Genomic DNA, 21,088 nt, shown 5'->3' on the forward strand with positions numbered 1-21,088 from the left:
AGAGGGAGGGGGTGGGGGAGGAGAGTCATTGAGAGTTCTAGCCATGAGGGGGTGGCTTAGAACTCCCTGGTTTTGAAGTGGAGAAATTCCACTGTTTTGATCTCTGCATTCCCTATGGCTGCTGTCTGGGGGGGTCTGCTTCCACTGGGTCTGGGCTGAACTAACCTGGTGGGAGCAGGAAAGGACCAGTGCTTGGAGGGGCAATGCCTGCTGAACCTGGGTGGCTGAACCTGTAAGAAATCCTTAACTGTCTGCAAAGATTTAGCTTTTTCTGCCATCTTTTTAAGACATCCTCTGCCTTAGTGCCAAATAAGTTGTCTTTGTGCAAGGGTGCATCCAACAATTTTGATTTAACATAGTTGGCAAGGGCTATTCCTTAAGCCATGCATGCCTTCTAAGGACAGAACCGGTGACTGCTGCCCTGCAAGAAGCTTCTAGTGTGTCAAAACCACAGTGCAAGGTGTTTTTAGTTACTGGACTTGTAGAATGCATTAACTCTTGTAACTTTTCAGGTTCTGCACAAGCAGGAAAGGAAGACACTTAGTTCCATGGTATGTTGCGGAAATTTCAGCATATGGAACTGGCAATTTAGTGCTCTGATAGCAAGAGTAGCAGAGGTGCATACTTTTTTATCCCATCTGTCTAGTGCTCGGGAATCCCTATCTGAGGTGGTGGGATTCTTAGCAGAGGTTGCTTTAATTCCTTTAGGTCCTTGAGAAATTGCCTCAGGGTCAGCAATAGGATTTTTAATAATAAATTTGTGCGAGTCAGGGACTCTAATACCCGTCGGGTTTTCTGGGTGCAGGAGGGAGGGTGTCAGAAGTCAAACTGGATTTCAGGAAAACATCATCCACAACATCCAGGACTGGGGGAATGGCCAGGGGTCTGTGCTGTGGAAGATTTAAGAATTCCCTGAGTCTCTTTTTAGACAGATGATAGTCCTGACATTCCCATTGGAAATGCTCTCAAGGTATGAAGGGTTTCCCCAAAGTAAAAGTCCTCGGGGGGGGGGGGGGCTGAAGGAATGCAGTCCTCTGCATCAGAATCCTCATAAGCAGAGAGGGGTTGCATGTTTTCACATTCAGATGCATCAGAGTTATCAGACTCCTGGTCAGACAAAACTACTGGGGACAGATCTCTCTTTCTTTTGGAAGGGTAAGCCTGGCTTCTCCTGATCAACATAAGGTCTTCTGCCATTTTAAGCATTTGAGATTGAGGCAAGGAAGCAGGTGCCCGAGAGTGGGTCATCGGTTTCTTGGGTGTGGTTTGTACCCTGGGCCTTAGAAACTCATTAGTTTTTGAAAGAATGGTAGACGTGAAAGAAATCGGTTTGTGTCGAGAATCGGTAGTGCAAAGTACTTCCTTGGAAGCCAGTGCCTGCTCAGCAGCTCCGGACCTATCCAAGGGAGAGACAACCGGACAATCCTTAGTCAAAGAAGAGTTTTGCAGCATACCGGACTCCAAGAGAGTCCTGGTAGCAGCCAGCAAATCCACAGAAGCGGGCATCAGGGGCTGCGAAAGCACCTCACTGAGGACCGGAGAACTGACAGCTAGCTTAACGGAAGTGTTATCGGTAAGTTTGACCCGTGTAGTCTGTCTTTAACCTTTTTTTTGGAAGATCTGCTGTTGGATGGCTTACCAAAACCACATCAGAATTTGAAGACTGTAAGCAAAAAAAATCTACCTACAATAAGGGCCCAATGACGTATAGTTCTGGCATTTAACAAAGCACAAAAGCGACAGTGGGGGACGTCGTGGTCTGGGCCTAAGCAAGTGACACAGTAAGAATGAAAGTCTCGGTGTGGTATTTGCTATCCACAGGCGAGACGATTGTTAACTTTTTCCGACATTGGTTAGTGCAAGAAAAAAAGATCCCCAACGGGGCACTTGGCTTTAGAAGCCTTTAGCTTCAATTCGGAAGACAAAACTCAGGTAGCGGCCGACCGGCATTCGTGTGAACTGCTTCTGGCTCCGTGGCAATAAAGACTGATGTAATGGTGTCAGCTGCCTTACTTTATACTACTGACAACCTGATGTCAGTCCTGAAGCAACAGCAACAGATGCAGAAATAATAAGCCTCTGGTATTCGGGCCGGCTGATAAAACTGGCACAGTAATTGAAACAAAATTAAGAAAAGCTCCTAAAAGGGAAACCCCAGGCCCAAATGCAGTACCTAACTTCAGGCTAAAAGTATTAACATCTTTATACAAAGATTTAGCTCTAAGCGAGAATTACTTGTATGTGCATACCAAACAGACTCCAACCTGGTTAACAGAAAAAATGACATTCCGCCTTATGACTGAACAAACCTGTAAGCCATCTTAAAAACTCTAGACCAACAGATTACAAAAAAAGCATACAACAGCATTCCTCATTCATGAGCAGAGTGCGCTTACAGATGTACAGCATACATCCTTTATTAATCGGGTCTATATTATTTCCTCGAAGAGGCGTTCCAAACGCCTCTTCATTGACTCTAAAACCGCGAACTTTCAAAATATCACACCTCCACATAAGCAATTTCTTGCCCTTGGAAAGGACAGTTTGCCCTACAAACACCAACAAATAACCACAAACACTACAAAGTGGGGGGCTGTGCCCCGACACCCCCCTAACTAAATTTATCAAATCTAAGACCACACTACAGCGGGAAAATGGCAAACTGACGAGGATGGCCAAACAATTTCTTTCTCCAGGAAAGAAATCACTTATATGGACGTTCAAGGTTTTCAAATTTCATGATTTCAAGTTCAATAAAGAGGCGTTCGATAGAACGCCTCTTCAAGGAAATAGGAACCCAACTTATCAACTACATTACAGTGATGAAACAAACAGTGGGAAACCACTCTGCAGTTCAGCCATGACAAAAGACAAATTATTCTTCCCAAGATAAAAAAAAAAAAAAATCAGAGATTGATATTATTTATCACCACTGTTTTGTCTTGCCCTTAAAACCCATTAAGTGCTTTACTTAACAGATTAAGTCATGGTTATAATTTGGCTTCCAGAAAACAACCTTGTTTAAACACTTCTCATCTACTTTTTGTGGATGACTTAAAACTACAGTTCATCAGATGAGGAGTTGAAAGCACAATTTCAAGTGGGTAAAACTTTCTCAGATGATATAAGAATGTAATTTGGTCTTGATAAGTGTGCAAAAGCAACATTTAAAGCAGGAATGTTGCAGTATCAAGAAAATATAAATCTGAAACAGAAATGTGACAATGGAACTTGAGCAAGAGCGAGTTCATAAATATTTGTGAAATGATGAAGGATCGGCAATAAAACATGAAGAAATGTGAATTAAACTCATGAAGGAACACTTCAGCAGGAAGCCTTGACATCTAGGAATAAAGTCCAAGTATGACTGACCGTCTCTAAAAGGTACTGAATCAGTTGGATAGGAAAACAAGAAAAATAATTCACACTTATCAAGATATATAAAAATAAGTGCATACCAAGATCATATCTTCCTCGTTCTGAAGGAGGCATGGGTCACCTCAAAACTGATTACATGTATAGATCTGCAGTTGTGGGACTGCATACACATCTGTTGACCTCATAATTTCCAAATACTCAGTTTTAAAACGCGACAGGAGACTAAAAATGACCTCTTCGCTTAGTTTGGCAGAAGCATTCTGGTATCAAGCGAGAAAAAAAATCAAACCAGAATTAGATAAAAAAAAATCAGACAGCAACTGAATGTGCCAAAAAAAAAACCAAAACAAAACAAAAAAAGAAAAGAATAAAAGAAGAAGGATCAGATGAAAAGGAAATACATTTGGAAAAGAAATATAGTGGCAAGTATTTCCTGGGACAGCCTCATATTGATCAGACTTGACATAGAAACAGTTAAGAAGTGAGTTGAAACAAAAAGATGAAAGGTTAATAATGGCATCCCAAGATAGTGGACCACACAGACTTTACAAGTCCATTGAACATATGGGAGAAACAGACAAGGTTCTGTAAAAAAAAAAAAAAAAAAAAAAAAAAAAAAGAATTGGAAACAGTTGCACATCTTGTTGGGTGTGATATATTCATGACAGAGGGACGTTGCACTGAAAAGCACAATGTGGTAAAACTATTTCATTGGGGATTGTGCAAACATTAAAATGCAGAAGTAGCTGAGAAGAGTTGGAAATCTGACCCAAAAAGCATTATAAAGTGAAGTTTACATCAGATGGGATCCACCCCTAACCAACAGTTCAAAAAAGAGATGCAAGAAAACCAGATACAGCAGTCAATGAAAAAAAGATCTCTTAAAATGCCATGCCTAGTGACTGCACAGTCTTACATACAGAGAGAGACAGACAGTCAAAATATCGCGTTTTGCAGGCAGAAATGACAGCAATATGGAAGAAAGATACCCAGACAGTTCCAACAGTAATACAGCAATGGGTCTAAAAGAATCTACAACAATACTTAGATATGCTACCAATACATGTAACTCTTTTGTATGAACTGCAGGAGTCTATTCTGGTCACACTACAGGTGCTGCAAAGAGGACTTTTGGCTAACATCAAAGATTGAAATAATAATTTTATGGGATCCATTCCAGTCATGGCAATATAAACCTACACTTTTTCTGCACACACTTACTAGAACACATCCCCAGATATCCTGGACCTCAGAAAATAAAGAAAATTACATTTCCAACAAATACTTCTCTATCCAACTCTAGTAAGAGTCATAAGACAAAACAATAATTTAATTTAAAGCCAAGAGAAGTTTCCAAATTGGGTACTACTGCCAGCTGGATGGGACCCAACAGATCACTGCTCAGCAAAAAGAACTGAATAATGTCACAAATGAATCCCATGTAAAAGCCATGTGTTGGCCTGATGTATTGTAAGCAGGAGCAACATTTGCTGGAACATCTGCAAAAGCTCTAAAGTCAGATGAGAAAAATAACTGCCCTCAGCAAATCTCAAGCATAAATACTGAAGGTGATCCCAAATGTGATAAATCTATTTGTTTTCTTTGTATACACATTCTAATTCCTTCTATGGTTCTCTAATATTTCTAGATTTATTGTTGCAGACCTTCACATGATTCATCCCAGACAGACTGCTCCAACCTCACATTCTTCACTCCTTTGAGGTCTTGTTCAACATGATTAGAATTTTAGGTGAAAGGGCCAAACTGTTTAATGCCACATTTCTTGAGTGAGCTAATTTAAGTCTGCAGGAGTCTAAAAAACTGGACACTGACTGGGTCCATGGGAAGGCAAGCACTAATGGTGAACGTTTTTGAGATTAACTGCACATGCAGGAAGAGCACATTGTGCTTTTAGAGATTAACTTAGTTCCAATAAAAAAGAAACAACCAGAAAATACTGCAGTCATATTTCAGCTTCAATCACAGTCAGCAGTAATAAAGAGGACAGTGGACATATCTTTCTTTACTGAGCAAGATATGCCAAATAGAGGTCTATGTGAAGAGTGGTACCAGTCAAGTGTACATGGCTTGTATCTCAGAACTGGGAACACAGAGAAGCCAAACAGTACTTAAGAATCCCAAAAACACTATCTGTATCTTTCTATACAGGACTGTGATATGAATTAAACTCCTTGCATTCAACCTAGCAAAAATGACAACATGACTGCTGCATCATATTTACTACCATGGCAGAAAGCATATCAAAATGAAGTAACTGCTTCAGAAGGCTAGATAACTACCATCTGTTCAATGAACTTTGAAAAGTTTTATCTGACATGCCAGAAGCTGTACAATTCATCACAACAAACTGCACGTCCTTTAACTCAGGAGCACAATGCTGCTACAAAGGACAAAAACGGATCCAAGGAGACTACAAACCTGTAATGAAGCACCTTCCACAAAATGTAAACATTTTAAATAGATTATTACCTTTACATATGCAAAGATACACAATTTTCACACAGTTAAAAGTGTTTACTCTAAAGGAACTGCCTCCATCTAGAATATATCCTTTATATAGTACATACTGCTGCTGACGTATCCTTGCTCTCCGATAATGCCTTCTCCAGGTCAATTAAATTCTCTACTCGGGGAACTCTCTTTACACACTGTGTCTCTTTCAACTTCTTCTGCTTTTTTTTCACACCTGCTACCCCAACATCAAATCTGGGACAAAGCACCTGAAATGAGATTAAATTCAATAGGTGAGATCAAACATACTAACAGCAATAGAATGCATTTACACTAAGGTTGTGTATAAACAAGAGCATTCCTATTGAGACCACACATCCGCCCCATGTCACAAACAGCAATTTCTTTAATTTTTACGTGTCTTTCTACTTATTACCTCTATGACTACTAAACAGGTTGACAAGAACAGATTTTTCACTAAAGTTGCAGTCAAGCCAGCTCTGAAGCACAGATGAATGAAGATCTGACTACTACACATATAACACACTCAATTAGCAACCCAAGCACTGGAGAAGCTGGCTGTAGAGGTAGAGGAAGAATGAGACAGGCTGCTCATATCTTGCAGGGGAGGGCTGGAGGAGTGAGGCCAAAGATATGCATTTCATCCACAATCCCCATTGGAGATGGGGAGATAGATGAAGGAATGCTACTACATGGGGATGGGGTTAGAGAGGATAACGTCTCGCACTGAACTGAATAAGTCCTCACACTATCCCACTGCACACCCTGCCCCTGAGATCTCAGTGGCATGTGCAGGGAATGGAAGGACTCAAGAAAAATCCTTCAGATGACTGCTGTGCACAATGGCTGGGCTCTTATCTTGTACAATAAAATGGTTGCTAGGTGGGTGTCAGTGGATAAAACGGAGACAAACCAGCAGACAAAAAAAAACATTTAACACTGCTCTCTTCCCCCACATGGCTCAGTGAATGCTTCATAACACATGCAAGAAAGCACTGTCTGACTATCAGTACAGCTGTACAGCCATAGAATATAAAGGATATAAAGCAAGCAGCTGTTCACTTACACAGATGGGTTTTACAGTGTACTACCCACACTCGCTGCAATGGCTATAACCCTATAAAGAGTGCTCTTCATTTGTAGAGTGCGGCAGCTCCCATACAGAGCTCAAATCATTTTGTAATTTCTGCACTGCCAGGAAAAGTATTTTTAATTCTGAAAGAGAAATGCTCTTCAAACCGGTTTCCTTGGGACTGCCACATGCCTTTATGCTCCATGTGATGATGCGAGATTGTGGCAGCTCTGCCAAGGGGAGTTCAGTGCTTTTGCTAACATATGCCAACATAGCTAGCTGAAGTTTTGTAAAGAATTATATATCATTTGAATATCAAACTGATTTGTACAGATGCTTGTGTTAAAAATGTATTTGTAAAGTCACTTGAGTTAAAAATGTATCAACAGTGGGTCCTGCTGGAAAGAAAAGAAATATACATGTATGTCAGACTGTATTGTTGTAACTGATGGAAATGTATACATTTTAAACAGAGAACACTGGAAGAAGGGGTTATGTTCAGCCCAGGTAACCTTAAGAAAAATAGCTTGAAATTAAATTACTTTGTTTAGGCCATAAAGATTTTATCTGACAGGTCTGAATGCAGCCAGAGATGCAATGTCTGTGAAAAGCCTGGGCTTGGATCCTGCTCTCTTGTCCTTAGTGGTGAAGTAATTGTTACCCTGTGGTGTCAAAGAACAGCTTGTTTGTTTCTGCAGGAAGGGTGGAAGTGTTGGAACTGTTTTACTGTTTCCAGATGCTGTAATAAAACTTAGCTAAAGTTGCGTCTGTTGTGACAAACCAATGCCAAATCCTGGTTTAGCTTGTAGTGAGGGTAGTGTGGGAACATCAGAGTCAGGTGACCAGATGTGATGTCATTCTGTCGCCAGCATTGAAATTGTATTTGACTACTACTGAGAGATGTCATGTGTGCACTCTATTTTTGAACCTGACAAGACACATCCACATTCATCTTGCCTTGCTTTAGTAACTAATTAGGGAACAGTACTTCTTCAGTCATTTAGGAAAAATACAGTGAGATTAGCTATTTTTTTTCCTGCATCTTTCAGAGTCATTCCATCTATGCTTTTTTTATATTTCCAGTGATTGAAAACTCTGGTGTTTACTGTAAACAGATACTCAGTATTTTCATGTTTTCTTTTTTTATTTACTAGTAAATATATCTAAACCTTTCATTGTGGCTGGTCTTTTAGAAAATATTTAACCTTTGAGAGAACTTGCATTTATTTAGTGGCACCGTGGCTTTACGTTCCTGAAAGTCTTGCTGCTTGGTTAAACACTACCATTTGTACAAGTATTAATTTTAGTAAGTGTAATTGGGTACCCTGGCAAAAGCCTTGAAGTAGCTGGCTTCAGGTATTCTGTTGGCAGCAGATCTACCTTATAGTGCAGGTAGCAGAGTGGGTAAGCTGCACAAGCCTTTCCCAGGTGTGTGTAACAGCTACTTTGAACAAGGACAGAGAGCACTGACTTCAAGAGACTGTGGTGGAGGACTTGTTTTGGAACACTTGGCTAAGGACTCAGTTTTATAGTGGTCAGTGGGGAGTCTTATTTGGGGCATGGAGAGAAAGCCCAGGACAGGTGTGCGCATTCTCTGCATGCTGTTAAGGGAAACTGTACTTGGTGCAGACGGCTGCATCTGAAAATACTGTGCATTTTTCTCACAGTGAACATTCCCTACCGATGTCAGTGGTGAGGAATGAGGCTCCTTGATCATTCCCCCAGAAGAAGCAGGTCACGTTCCACAGAGATGAAATATGTACAAGAACTGTTTAATGAACTTTTACTAACTACATGTATACAATAACATTTGAACTGTAGCAAGCTGCTAAATGGTATTACTGCAAAAAAGGGGTTAAATGATTTTTTTTCCATCAAGTGTGTGCTGTGTGAGAATTTAGCCATTTCTGTATCAACATGTATGACTGTATATCAGCTATTTGTTTATGTATTTATCTCCAGAACATTTGGAAGTACTAAGCCAATAAAATGAAACCCTGTCAAATAGTTAACACCCTACCAGATGAACAAACTTCCACACAGATGCACAATTTTATTTAAAAACATTTGAGTTCTTCACATGTGCTGAAAAGGCTCATTAAATGTTAACATCTACAAAACATAACATACCAAATATGTAGGCAATCAGCTGAACCTCTAGAAAATCATTTAAGTATTGAGTGGAACAACGTGGAATAAATCCTTCGTGAACTTTCTGTTAATGCAAATAAATTCTTGAGCTCTCAAACTTTGGTACCGAACCTAAAAATACTTGCAATCTTGGCCCTGGGTTAAGGATAAAGTACAACCTATGACATGTATGCATATCTATCACATGCTGAGTGGTGAGGAAGACTTCTCAAAAGTACTGCTTCAACTGTCATGCTTAAGACCTACCAGACCTTCTCTGGAAGTGCTCATAGTTGCCACTTGTAAGTCTAATTGTTTATGTTCATCAAATAATGGCAATTTTTTCAGGGTATCTCAGGATTTTACATTCTAGATCCCGCTGAAATTTTGTCATATATACCAAGTAGTTGAGGGCTCCAATATAAGTACTTAATTCATTTACTCACTTCCATAGCATCCTTGTCTGTAGGATGAATCACCAGGGCTTCCACTGGAGCCTCTCTTTTGGTGGAAACAGACCACAACTGAGTCATCAAGGGGTCTTTTACTCCAAGGTTGCCTATCTTTGGGAGATCTTAGAATTTTTGGGGGTCAGCGGGAAATGTGTTCTACAACACCGGGCTCCATCAATACTGTCTGCACCACTATGACAACCACTGCAGATGGGGAAGAGAATATCAAACTTTCAATTTTTTTTCTCGTTTTGGCTCTCCACTTTTTTTCCTTTTCTCTTCCCTTGCCCTACTGCCTAGTGGCTCCCCTAATCGCTCTCTTGCTGCTCCTCTCTGCACTCTTCTCATCCCCTACCCTCTTCTGACTATTAATTTCCATACTCTGCCTTCCTCACTAACCTTAGTCTTCCATCTTACCTGCTCCACTGCAACCTACTTACCTTCTCCACCTGCTCTATCTGGGTTGGTACTGTTTACTGATTGTCTCCTGCTTTACTTGCTCTAACCCGCTCCATTCGCCCTGCGGGCTCACTCCGCTCCCCTACCCCCAATTCCCACCCACCCCCAGTGGCCCTAACCTTATACTTGCTCAGCCACACCCCCAACCTATCCACGTCCTATCATATTTGCTGCCTCGTTCACACTTTCCAACACTCCACTCCTAACTGCCACACCCCACTCCCTACCAACCTAGTACTACTAATTATCTATCTTGCTAAGCTTAACAAACTCAATATGACCTTGACTTTTAAGCTACTTTACTTACCGCTACTCCTGAATATCCTTCTTATATACTATACCCTTACTTCCTACGAATACCATACCCTTAGCAGATCTCCTAGTTTAGCTAAACACACAAACTCTGTCCTTCCTCTAGCTGAACAAACCTATATTAACCTCCTGTCATCCTGCCCTTACCTTCCTCCTCACTATCACAGAGTACTCCGCAACAGGTATCACACAACTAGAAAACTCTACCCAATACCCTATAAAAACTCAAAAATATTTCCACTTCCACAAACACTCTTACTTTTACACGGGGACATTCACCCCAACCCTGGCCCTGAAAATTCCCTTTCCCACACCCTCTCAGACCAAACTACTAACAATCTAAGGTCACCTTTCTCTTCTAACTCCCTTTCAATAGCACACAAATATTCATAGCATTAACAATAAAATCACGCAGCTCCATGCCTTAATTGACCTCTACTCATTTGATATCCTCTGTCTTACTGAAACCTGGCTTAAACCAGGTAACAAGGACAATGAAACTATTCCTCCTGGATACAGCATTTTAAGGCAGGATCGTCTAAACAAAAAGGGTGGGGGAGTTGCTTTACTTTATAAATCTGAACTGCAGGTGGCCTCAATTGACTCCCTGCCTCCTTCCCCTGCCAATGCTGAAATACTCTGTAGCAAATTCCAATTAAATAAAAACAAAGCCATATACATAATATGTTCCTATATCCCTCCTGGCAATAACTTAAATGCACTTGAAAACATCCTTAGCTGGCTCTCCACTACCTTTCCTCAAAAAAACATAATCCTAGGGCACTTCAATATTGATTGAAACTCCTGCATATCCCCTAAACCCAACTATCACCTAAACCTCTTTACTTTTCAACAAACCATAAACTCCCCAACTAGGATTCACAAATCCACCAATAAACAGGCCATCTTGGACTGGATATTGGTCAACAATAATCCCCCTCTCATATAAAACTGGAATACTCCCTGACAATATCAGTGACCATCTTTTCACCTATATCACTAAACAAAAAAATAATCACAAACAGGCTAGCTATCGTACTATACGTAACAAAACAAACTTCATCCTTCAAAACTTCCTTGATGAACTCAAAGGATGTAACTGGTCAGCTCTAAAACACCTCCCACTTGATAAGGCAGTTACCCTTTTCAACAACACATTCCTCCAAATTCTTGAGCATCACGCCCCCTCTCGCTTAATTAGAATAGGATCCAAAGCTGCTCCTTGGCTTTCTAAAGAAACCAAGCAAACAATGCTATTAAGGAACAAACTATGGACAAAATGGAGAACTACTAAAAACCCAACTGACCATCAAAACTTCAAACACCTTAGAAATACTACAAAAAAACTCACCCTTCTTGATAAAAAAAAATTTTACCTCCAATATCAAGAAAATCAAAATCATAACCCCAAAAAAAGTCTGGTCAGGAATCAATAAACTGCACCATCCAGGGAATTCCAAAACACCTACTCCAGCTAACTTAGCTCAGACCCCACCTAACATAATAGCCAATACAGTCAACAACTTCTTTTCTGAAACAGTCACCTCTCTAGCAAGTACCATGGTTCCCCCCACATCCCTTCAAAATACCTCTCCTCGTAACACCCCCCCACTAAAAATTAGTACAGTCTCCACAACCTATATTCTTAAGCTACTTTCAAAACTTAAACCATGTACTCCTTCAGCCGACCAACTACCAGCTGAATATCTGCAGCTAGCAGCAGAAGTACTAGCATACCCAGTCTCCATCTTAATTAACAGAACAATAACCGAATCTACTATTCCTTCCCTCTGGAAAGTCTCCCATATCATTCCACTGCATAAAGGAGGAAACACTAATGAACTTTCTAATTTCCGTCCTATACCCTTACTATCACCACTATCTAAAATTATGGAACGTTGTATACACCATCAACTATTAAATCATCTTCTACATAATAACCTACTGGCAGACTCCCAACATGGTTTTAGACCTTTCCATAGCATTTCCACTGCTCTTCTCTCCTTTACAGACTCTAACAAAAATCGCAATAACCACCTATTCTCCTCTGCTTTATTTCTCGACCTCTCTAAAGCCTTTGATATGGTGAACCATCACCTTCTGCTAGACACTTTGAAATCTCTTTCCCTTGACTCTGGCATTGCGCTGGTTTAACTCATATTTGAAAGACAGGAAACAAGCAGTCCTTTGGGACAGCCACTTATCCTCTCAACTCCCAGTCACTATTGGGGTCCCCCAAGGATCCATCTTAGGTCCCCTTCTCTTCTCCATATTTATAAATAATCTGTCTACTTCACTCCCAACATCCTCATGCATTCAATATGCAGATGATTCAACACTCATCTGTTCTGCTGCATCTCCAGCTGAACTTCATTCTTCCACCCAAAAAGTCTTTACAGCAGCAGAAAACTGGTTCCAACATATCTGTCTCCTCAATCCCAAAAAAACAAATTATTACTTTTTTCTCCAACTCTCAAATCTGCCCCCTTCTCCTTTTCTATTCTCTCTGACAATGGCACTATCATTACACCTGATTGTTCCACTAAACTTCTAGGTTTTACAATAGATAATCAACTAAACTTTGATTCCCACATTGACCTAACCATCAAAGCTGTCAAGAAAAAGATAGGTGCCCTCTATAGACTTAAGCCCTTTTTTACAGCAACTACCAGGGTGTCTCTAGCACAAACTCATCTCTACATTTATATGCCTCTCCATCCTTTATCAACCTATCAAAATCTAACCTTCAGAAACTTGCCACATCCTACCACAGCATTGCCAGGTTTGCCACAGGTTCCCAATTTCGTACCCATCATTGTGTTAACCTCAAAACACTTGGCTGGCTTGAACTTCAAAATCTTATTCTTCTACATCAATTAGTTACCACCCATAAAATTCTCCATTACCCTACTAATACACCCATACTTAACTTTGTTACCCCTTACAGGAATCTTACTTCCCTCCGCTCAGCTAACAAACTGCTAGTAGCTACTCTCAAATCTTACAATAAATCTGGTGACTCCTTGTTCACAAATGTTGTTGGCTCATACTGGAATAAACTTCCTATGGAACTGACTACTTTAGGCTCATCACAACTTTTCAAGAAACAATTAAAGAACTATTTAAAATCACACTGGCTTTGCCCTTGCTCATATCCTGACTGACCACAGCATCCAACTTTCATTATAGTTTCTCTCCATTACCTGTTGTTATACATCCATCTCTTCTACTTGTCTCTCTCACTAGTACTACTCCTCCTCTGTAGCTTACCTAGCATCCACTTGGATATTACTATTCCTATAATATCACTTTCTCTTTACACTAGATATATTACTGCACCCTGTCATCTCATCTATTATTTAAACCTGTATGTTGCTTCCTGCTGTGCAAATCTGGTTCTTAAAACTATTGCCTGGCACAAATGTTTATCATAATTGTTAATTCTACAAATATTGTATAAACTCTATTGTTTATTATTATTTGTCATTTTCAATTCCTGTTTATGCAAAGAATATGGGATTAACGACCCTAGCATTATTTTTTATCTGTTAAATTGCTGCTGTACTGTAACTATGCTACGTTGGAATAGTTTTTTTTTTCTTTAGATTTTTATATTTGTCTCTTACTGTGCTGTTTTTTTATGTTTATTTACTAGTATATATAGTGGAGCTTTTCTCCTCGGGCCTCTGCTGAAAATGGACATATATCCAGCCAGACTAGCATGGTCAACAAATGTAAAATAAAATAAAAAAATAAATAAACAAACTTGTTGGTGGGTGTGGGACCAGAAAGCTTCTTGGTGGATGTCTTCCTCAGGGGATGTGGGACTGCTGGGTAAAGACAGTACAGTTGTGTACACTTACCATAAATGCAGATGTGTGAGTGTATTCACTGTTGCAGTCATCACACTTGGGTTATCTGCCTGCAGGTAGCCCTCAGTCGACCCGGATACCAGAGTCTTGGGATTTCTGCGTCGGATGCTGTCGCCTCTTCCATGATGTCAGGGGTATAAAACATGCAGCTGACGCCATTACATCAGTTTTTCTTGCCCCAGATGTCAGGAGCCCCTAAAATAGGAAGCAATTACATGGTGTGGATCACCTCCAGTAAAAAGTAAATACCATTGCCTTAAGATATGGCCAAAAAAAAAGGGATAGGTAGAAAGTAAAGTCGGGGGGCTGGAGGGAGGGTAACCAAGACTGCAACAGTGAATACACTCTAACATCTACATTTATGGTAAGTGTACACAACTGTACTATGTTTTTTGTGTTTCACTGTTGCAGTCATCACACTTGGATTGATTCCCAAAGCTGAGAGAGGGTGGAGGGAGTCGAAGCATTAGGGCTGGCTAACAGGCCTTGTAAGACTGCTGTAGCAAATCCAGCTCTGGATTTAGAAAAGGCAGGCAAGTGGTAATGCTTGGTGAAGGTGTGTACTGAACACCAGGTTGTAGCTTCCAGGATGTCCCTGGTAGGGACTCCCCTGAGAAATGCTGTAGAAGCTAAGTTAGCCCTAGTGGAATGAGTTCTGATCCCCTGCGGGGTAGGTTTCCCATGGTGCTTGTAGCAGAAATGGATGCAGTGCGTTAGCCATTTGGAGATGGTTTGCTTTTGATATGGCCTTTCCCTCTGCCCCTGTAGCAAAGTTGACTATAGCAGCTGGTCAAATTTTCTGAATAATTTAGTCCTGTCAAGGCAGAACCTAAGCTGTCTGTGCACGTCCAAGAAGTGCAGGATCCTTTCCCCTTTATTCTGAGGATTAGGAAAAAAGGTGAATGGATAGATTGGTTTAAAGTCAAACTGGACATCACCTTGGGCATAAATGATGGGTTAGTCCTGAGGGAAACCCTGTCCGCATGGAAGATAATGAAGGGCTCCACAGCCATAAGGGCCTGTAACTTGGACACACTTCTTGCTGAAGTGATGGCTAGAAGTAGGGCCATTTTCCAAGAGAGGAATTTCAAATCTGCTGTAGTAGCAGGCTCAAAGGGGGAAAGCGTGAGCTTTCCCAATACAAAGTTAAGGTCCCAGGCAGGAATGGGAGCTCTCCTCGGGGGTCTTAGGTTGTTAGCTCCTCTCAGGAACTGTTTGACTATAGGGTAAGAAAACAGGGGTGGGCTCAGTATGGTAATGAGCTGAGATGGCAGAGGCATGAATCTTAATGGACGAGAAGGATAGGCCTTTGTGGAGGAGCTCTGCTACATAATCTAGGATTTGAGGTAAGGTGGGCACGGCTGTGTCCTTACCCTGAGACCGACTCCGAGAACAGTATCTTTTCCACTTTTCCGAATAGGATTTCCTAGTACTAGGCCTCCTGGCCTCAAGGATGATGTCTAGCACCTGTTTGCTGTGGGTTGCTGGTCATTTATTCAGGGAGTAAGCCAGGCTTCTAGGTTCAGGGTTTGCAGCTGAGGATGCAAATTCTGGCCCTCCTGCTGGGACAGCAGACAAGGGGTCTGATGCAGGTGCCAGGGTAGCACTTTTATCAGACTGTGTAAAAGTGAGTACCAGTGCTGGCTTGGCCAGTCAGGTGCAATAAGTACTGCCCTTGGCTTGTCCTGCTTGATCTTGAGTAGTACTTTTGAGAGGAGGGGCAGAGGGGGAAAAGCACAGATTGAGATGTTTTCCCATGTAAAGGATAGGGCATCCACTTTCCATGCCTGGCTGTGGGGGGTTCTGGTGCAAAATTTGCTCAATTGTTGGTTCTGGGGGGAAGCAAAGAGGTCCACCTCTGGTGTTCCCCACCTGTAGATTAGAAGGTTGAATGAACTGGGTTCCAGTTCCCACTCGTGCAGGTCCATTAGATTTCTGCTCAAGTCGTCTACCAGTGAATTTTGTTTGCCCGGCAGGAAATGAGCTTGCAGGTGCACTTGGTTGCTCAAGGCTGTGTTCCACAGAGCCACGGCTAACCTGCACAGTGGGTAGGAATAAGTTCTCCCCTGCTTGTTTATGTACCACATGACTGTGGTGTTGTCTGTCTTTATCAATAGTTGTCCTGGAAGGATATGGTATTTGAAGGCTGTCAAGAGCATTCTGTTCAGCTAACATTTCTTTTTGATTGATATGCAGGTGCATTTGTCCTAGGCTTCATTTGCCTGCCATGTGAGCCCCCCCCCCCCCCATGCATAGTCTGATGCGTCTGTTGTTAGGGTTTGTGCGGCAGGGGGTGGAGTGAAAGGGAGTCCCTTGTTGTGGTTGCAGGCCTCTGCCCACCAAAGGAACGATCGGAATCACTGTTTCCAGGTCCTGAGAATGTTGACACCAGAGACTTGAGTACCACTGAAGTTTCCTCATATGCAGTCTTGCATATGGAATTAAGAGAATGCATGAGGCCATGAACCCTAGGGCTTGCAGTATTTTTCTTGCAGACACCTGGGTTTGGGTGACCAGTAGTTTGAAGTAATTTGTCAAATAAACCTGCTTTTCTGGAGTGAGGAATGCCATCTGGGAAGTTGTGTTCTAGCTTGCTCCCAGGAATACAATTTCATGGCTGGGTACCAGACATGATTTCTTTTCGTTGATGGTATACTCCACAGAAGTTAGGAGTCTCTTACAAATGTCAGGTGCTGAAGTAGCAATTCCTAACTGTCCGCCTTAATCAGGCAATCGTCCAAGTATGGGAAAATTTGAATGTTTCTCTGCCTGCAGTATGCAATAGCTGGAGCCAGGCACTTTGTGAATACCCTGGGTGCAGTAGATAAGCCAAAGGGAAGTGCAGAGAACTGACCGTGCATACAGCCTGCCCTGAAACGTAGATATTTCCTGCAAGATTCCCTTATGGGGATGTGCAGGTAATCTTCTTTTAAGTTTAGGGTGACCAGAAAGGAGTCCTTGGCTAGCACAGGCAGCAGCTGTTGCAGTGTATGCATTTTGAACTTTGGTACCACCAGGAAGGCGTTGAGAACTGACAGATCTAGGATAAGGCACCACGAGCTTTCTTTTCTGGGCACCATAAACAGTCTGGAGTAGAAACCCTGTCCCCTTTGCTCTGTTGGAACAGGTTGAATAGCTCTGACACTGAAGAGAAAGTACTTGTTTTTAGGCCTCTGCCCACTCGTTTGGGGGAAGGTCTGGCAATCCGCTTGGGGCTGGCAGCGAATGGAAGGAGAATCTGTATCCCTTGGATACAATGTTTAAGACGCAATAGTCCTGGGTAATGTATTCCCAGTTTTTTGCATGCAGGGCGAGTTTTCCTCCTAGGGGTGCAAGTACTTGGGCATGGCTGGGAAGGATGCAGAAGTCATTGTGAACTTTTTCCATAAGAGGGTGGCTTACCACTCCCTGTTTATGAGGTGGGAGCACTCCATTGTTTAGATCTGTGTATACCCTGAGACGGTAATCTTTATTGTCTGTTGCCCCTGGGTTTGGGCTAAGAAGGCCTGGGAGGGACTAGAAAGGACCAGTTCTTTGAAGGTCAATGCTTACTGACTCTAGGTGGCTGTACCTGTAAGAAATCTTTAACGATTTGCATAGATTTATCTTTTTCCTCCATCTTTTTAAGAACTTCTGCTTTTGTGCCAAACAAACATTCTTGACTTAATGAAGCATCTAGTAATTTGGATTTGACATGGTCTGGCAAGATTTGTTCCTTCAGCCAAGCATGCCTTCTCAGAACAGACCCAGTGAGTGACAGCAGCCCTGAAAGACGCTTCTAAGGCATCAAAACCACTCTGCAAGGTATGTTTAGCAACTTGGTTAGCAGAATACATTAACTCCTGTAAATCTTTATTTTCTGCACAATCAGGAATCAACATTTTTGTTTAACTAGTTCCATAATATGTTGCAGGTACTTCAACATGTGAAACTGACAATTTAAAACCCTGATGGCAAGAATTGTAGAGGCATATATCTTCTTACCCCATCTGTCTAAAGCTCTAGAATCCCTGTCTGAAGGTGTAGGGTTTTTGGCTGTAGTAGCCTTAATACCTTTAGTTCCCTGGGAAATGGTCTCTGGATCTGCAGAAGGATTTTTAGAGAGACATTTGTGAGAGTCAGGTAACTCTATAGTACCTGTCAGGCTTTCTAGGAGCTGGAGGTAAAGTATCAGGGGTAAGACTTGATTCCATGAAGACATCATCTACAATATCCAGGACAGGGGGTATAGCTAGAGGCCTGTGCTGAGGCAAGTCCAAAAATTCCCTGAGTCTCTTTTTTGACTGAGGGTAGTCCTGGCATTCCCAGCGGAAATGCCCTCTTAGGGTATGCAAGGTTTCACCGCAAGAAAAGTCCTCTGGAGGGGAGTCAGAGAGAATGCAATCCTCTGCATCTGAATTGTCATAGGTGGATAAGGGTATGTCCTGGTAATCAGAGGGCTCAGAGTCATCGGACTCATGGTCTGTAGAATCAGAAGGAAATTCAATTCTTTGTATTTTAGAGGGGGAAGGCTGGCTTCTCCTAATTAAAGTAATAAGGTCTTCAGTCATTCTAAGCATTTGTTTCTGAGGCATAGGAGCTTGAGAATGCGCTTTGGTCGTCTGTTTCCTAGGCGTAGTGTGAACTCCGGGCCTGAGAAATTTGGTAGTTTTAGTCAAAAACGAAGTAGTCAGTTTAATACAAACATCAGAAGGCCTGAATACACCCTCAGAAGCCGGTGCCTGCACAGCACCTCTGGACCCATCCAAGGTGGAGACATCCGCTGGTTCCATAGTCGAAGAAGCATCTCGCGGCATACTGGACTCTGAATGGGTCTCAGTAGAAGCCTACGAATCTGTAGGCGTGGGTATCAGGGGCTGCGAAAGCGCCTCACTGAGTACCGGCGGACTACCTTAATGAAAGTGTCGTCGGCAGTTTCGGACCTATGCTGTCCTTCTCTGTCTTTATCCCTACATTTTTTCAGATCATCGGTAGTCAGATGGCTTAACAAAGCCATTTCGGAATATGGAGAATGAGGGTGAAAGAATTTAGCAACAAAGATAGCCTGACAACGAATAGTTTGGGTGTTGAGCAAGGCACAAAAACTGATAGCGAGGAACGTCGTGGTCTGGGCCTAAACAGGTGACGCAGTAAGAATGAAAATCTCTTTGAGGTATTTGCTTTCCACAGGCATGACAATTGTTAACTTTTTCTGACATCAGTTAGAACAAGAAAAAAGGATCCCCAACGGGGTACTTGGCTTTAGAAGACTTCAGGTTTGAAACTCGAAAAATGAAAATTTCAGGTAGCGGCCAACCGGCACTTCTGCTTCGGGCTCCCGCACAGCAAGAAAAGCTGATGTAATGGCATCGGCTACATGTTTTATACCTCTGACAACCTGACGTCATGGAAGAGGCAACAGCATCCGATGCAGAAATCCCAAGACTCTGGTATTCAGGCCGACTGAGGGCTACCTGCAGGCAGATATCCCAAGTGTGATAACTGCAACAGTGAAACACGAAGAACATCTCCTCTGCTGCATCATTTCCAGGACTTCCCCAAATTTGACATCTCCAGGTGGGGATGGAGTTAGCCATCAAGATAAAGGTTTAAGGTGGGATACTCTGCCGGAGAATCTATGGTCTTCCACTTGCACATCCTCTTCCTAGAGATGCTTTAAGTGGAATCATCAGAGCACTAAGAGGACTCTCTCACACATCTCTGGGGTTTCAGGAGGCTTTTCAGTACTGGCTAACAGACCGGGATTAGTGGCACAAGACTCCAGACTAAACAGTATGCTCTGGTGAAACTGCAGTTGAAAGTAAATGTTCCAAGGAAGGAAATCTATAAGGTTTCCCCCGGGACTGACTTTCTCATTGTAGCAATCAATGTCAAAACAGCCAGAATCAGAACTACCACTGGGAGTCGATACAAAACTCAGCACAAAGGCAACATTGATATCTGCTAGCACTAGGGTCAACTTTGATACAGAGTGGGGTTCTTCCACAGAAAATTCAAATGTCAATTGTGTTGACACTGAACAGCTCAGAAGGCGGCAGTAATGATCTCAAGTGTAGTGCCTCTTGGAACCAAAAGAGCTGATTTTGAAGTCATTGGTGCCAAAGTATCGACACAGATGGAAATGTCACCATTAATGGTGATGGAAACAGCACAGGAGCCACAAACTTCTCAAACTCCCAGTGCCTAAATGGCATCCAAGAAAAAAGCAGATGAAGTAAAGGGATGAAGGTCCTCTCTAGCTAGCCTGGAGACGGGACCAAGATGGCATCAAATTCCAAATGAGCTTTGACCAAGATCATCATTTTATCCACATGTAGAATTGCAGAAGGGCTCCACACCAACTTACAGAATCTAATGGATAAAGCAGAAGGCGGCCTAGAGTGCAAATACCTAGAGAGCTCTTGCTCAGAGAGGCCTACCAATCTCTTCCTTAGAGCAGAGTCAGGTCATGTCAGGGTACCCTGGTAGGTGAAGTGGTTACAGTTGGTCATCAAAGGCATCTTAGGAGTTACTGGTCCTGCTCTGGAGATGGGTTCCACCTTCAGAATTTTCACAGAAAGTAGAACTGGGATAGTCAACCTATTCTCCTAAATCTTTCTTTTCTTTTTCCTCCTCCTTGCTGTCCTTTCTAGACTCAAGCAGGTAGAAGTACTTTAAGGATCAATTTTTTTAATGCTTGAGAAGGGTATGTAAACTTAAAAGTTTTGCATATAGCACAGTCAGTGATAAGATGATCCACCACCAGTCACAACACACTACTGGTATGTAACACACACTGAAAATAAAATGAGGCCTTGTTTTTCTCCTTTTTGATATCACCACGCTAAAACAAGTAGTCCACTACTGTACCATTCTCACATTAGAAAACAAATTCAATGTTATGAATTGCAGATGCAGTGACTAACAATTCTACTTTTCTA

General features: G+C 42.0%; 1 protein-coding gene across 1 annotated transcript in view; it reads right to left on the reverse strand.

Annotated features, from left to right (window-relative positions):
- KDM5B (lysine demethylase 5B) overlaps positions 1 to 21,088 on the reverse strand; it is a 2,307,736-nt gene that overhangs the window by 264,532 nt on the left and 2,022,116 nt on the right. The window contains exon 21 of the mRNA XM_044076151.1: positions 5,967 to 6,119. Within this exon, the coding sequence (XP_043932086.1) occupies positions 5,967 to 6,119 (153 nt within the window). The remainder of the gene's footprint in view (positions 1 to 5,966; positions 6,120 to 21,088) is intronic.

The sequence above is a fragment of the Protopterus annectens genome, chromosome 7.part0 (assembly GCF_019279795.1).
Source record: "Protopterus annectens isolate FY-2018-M chromosome 7.part0, PAN1.0, whole genome shotgun sequence".
In the NCBI taxonomy this organism is placed as follows: domain Eukaryota; kingdom Metazoa; phylum Chordata; order Ceratodontiformes; family Protopteridae; genus Protopterus; species Protopterus annectens.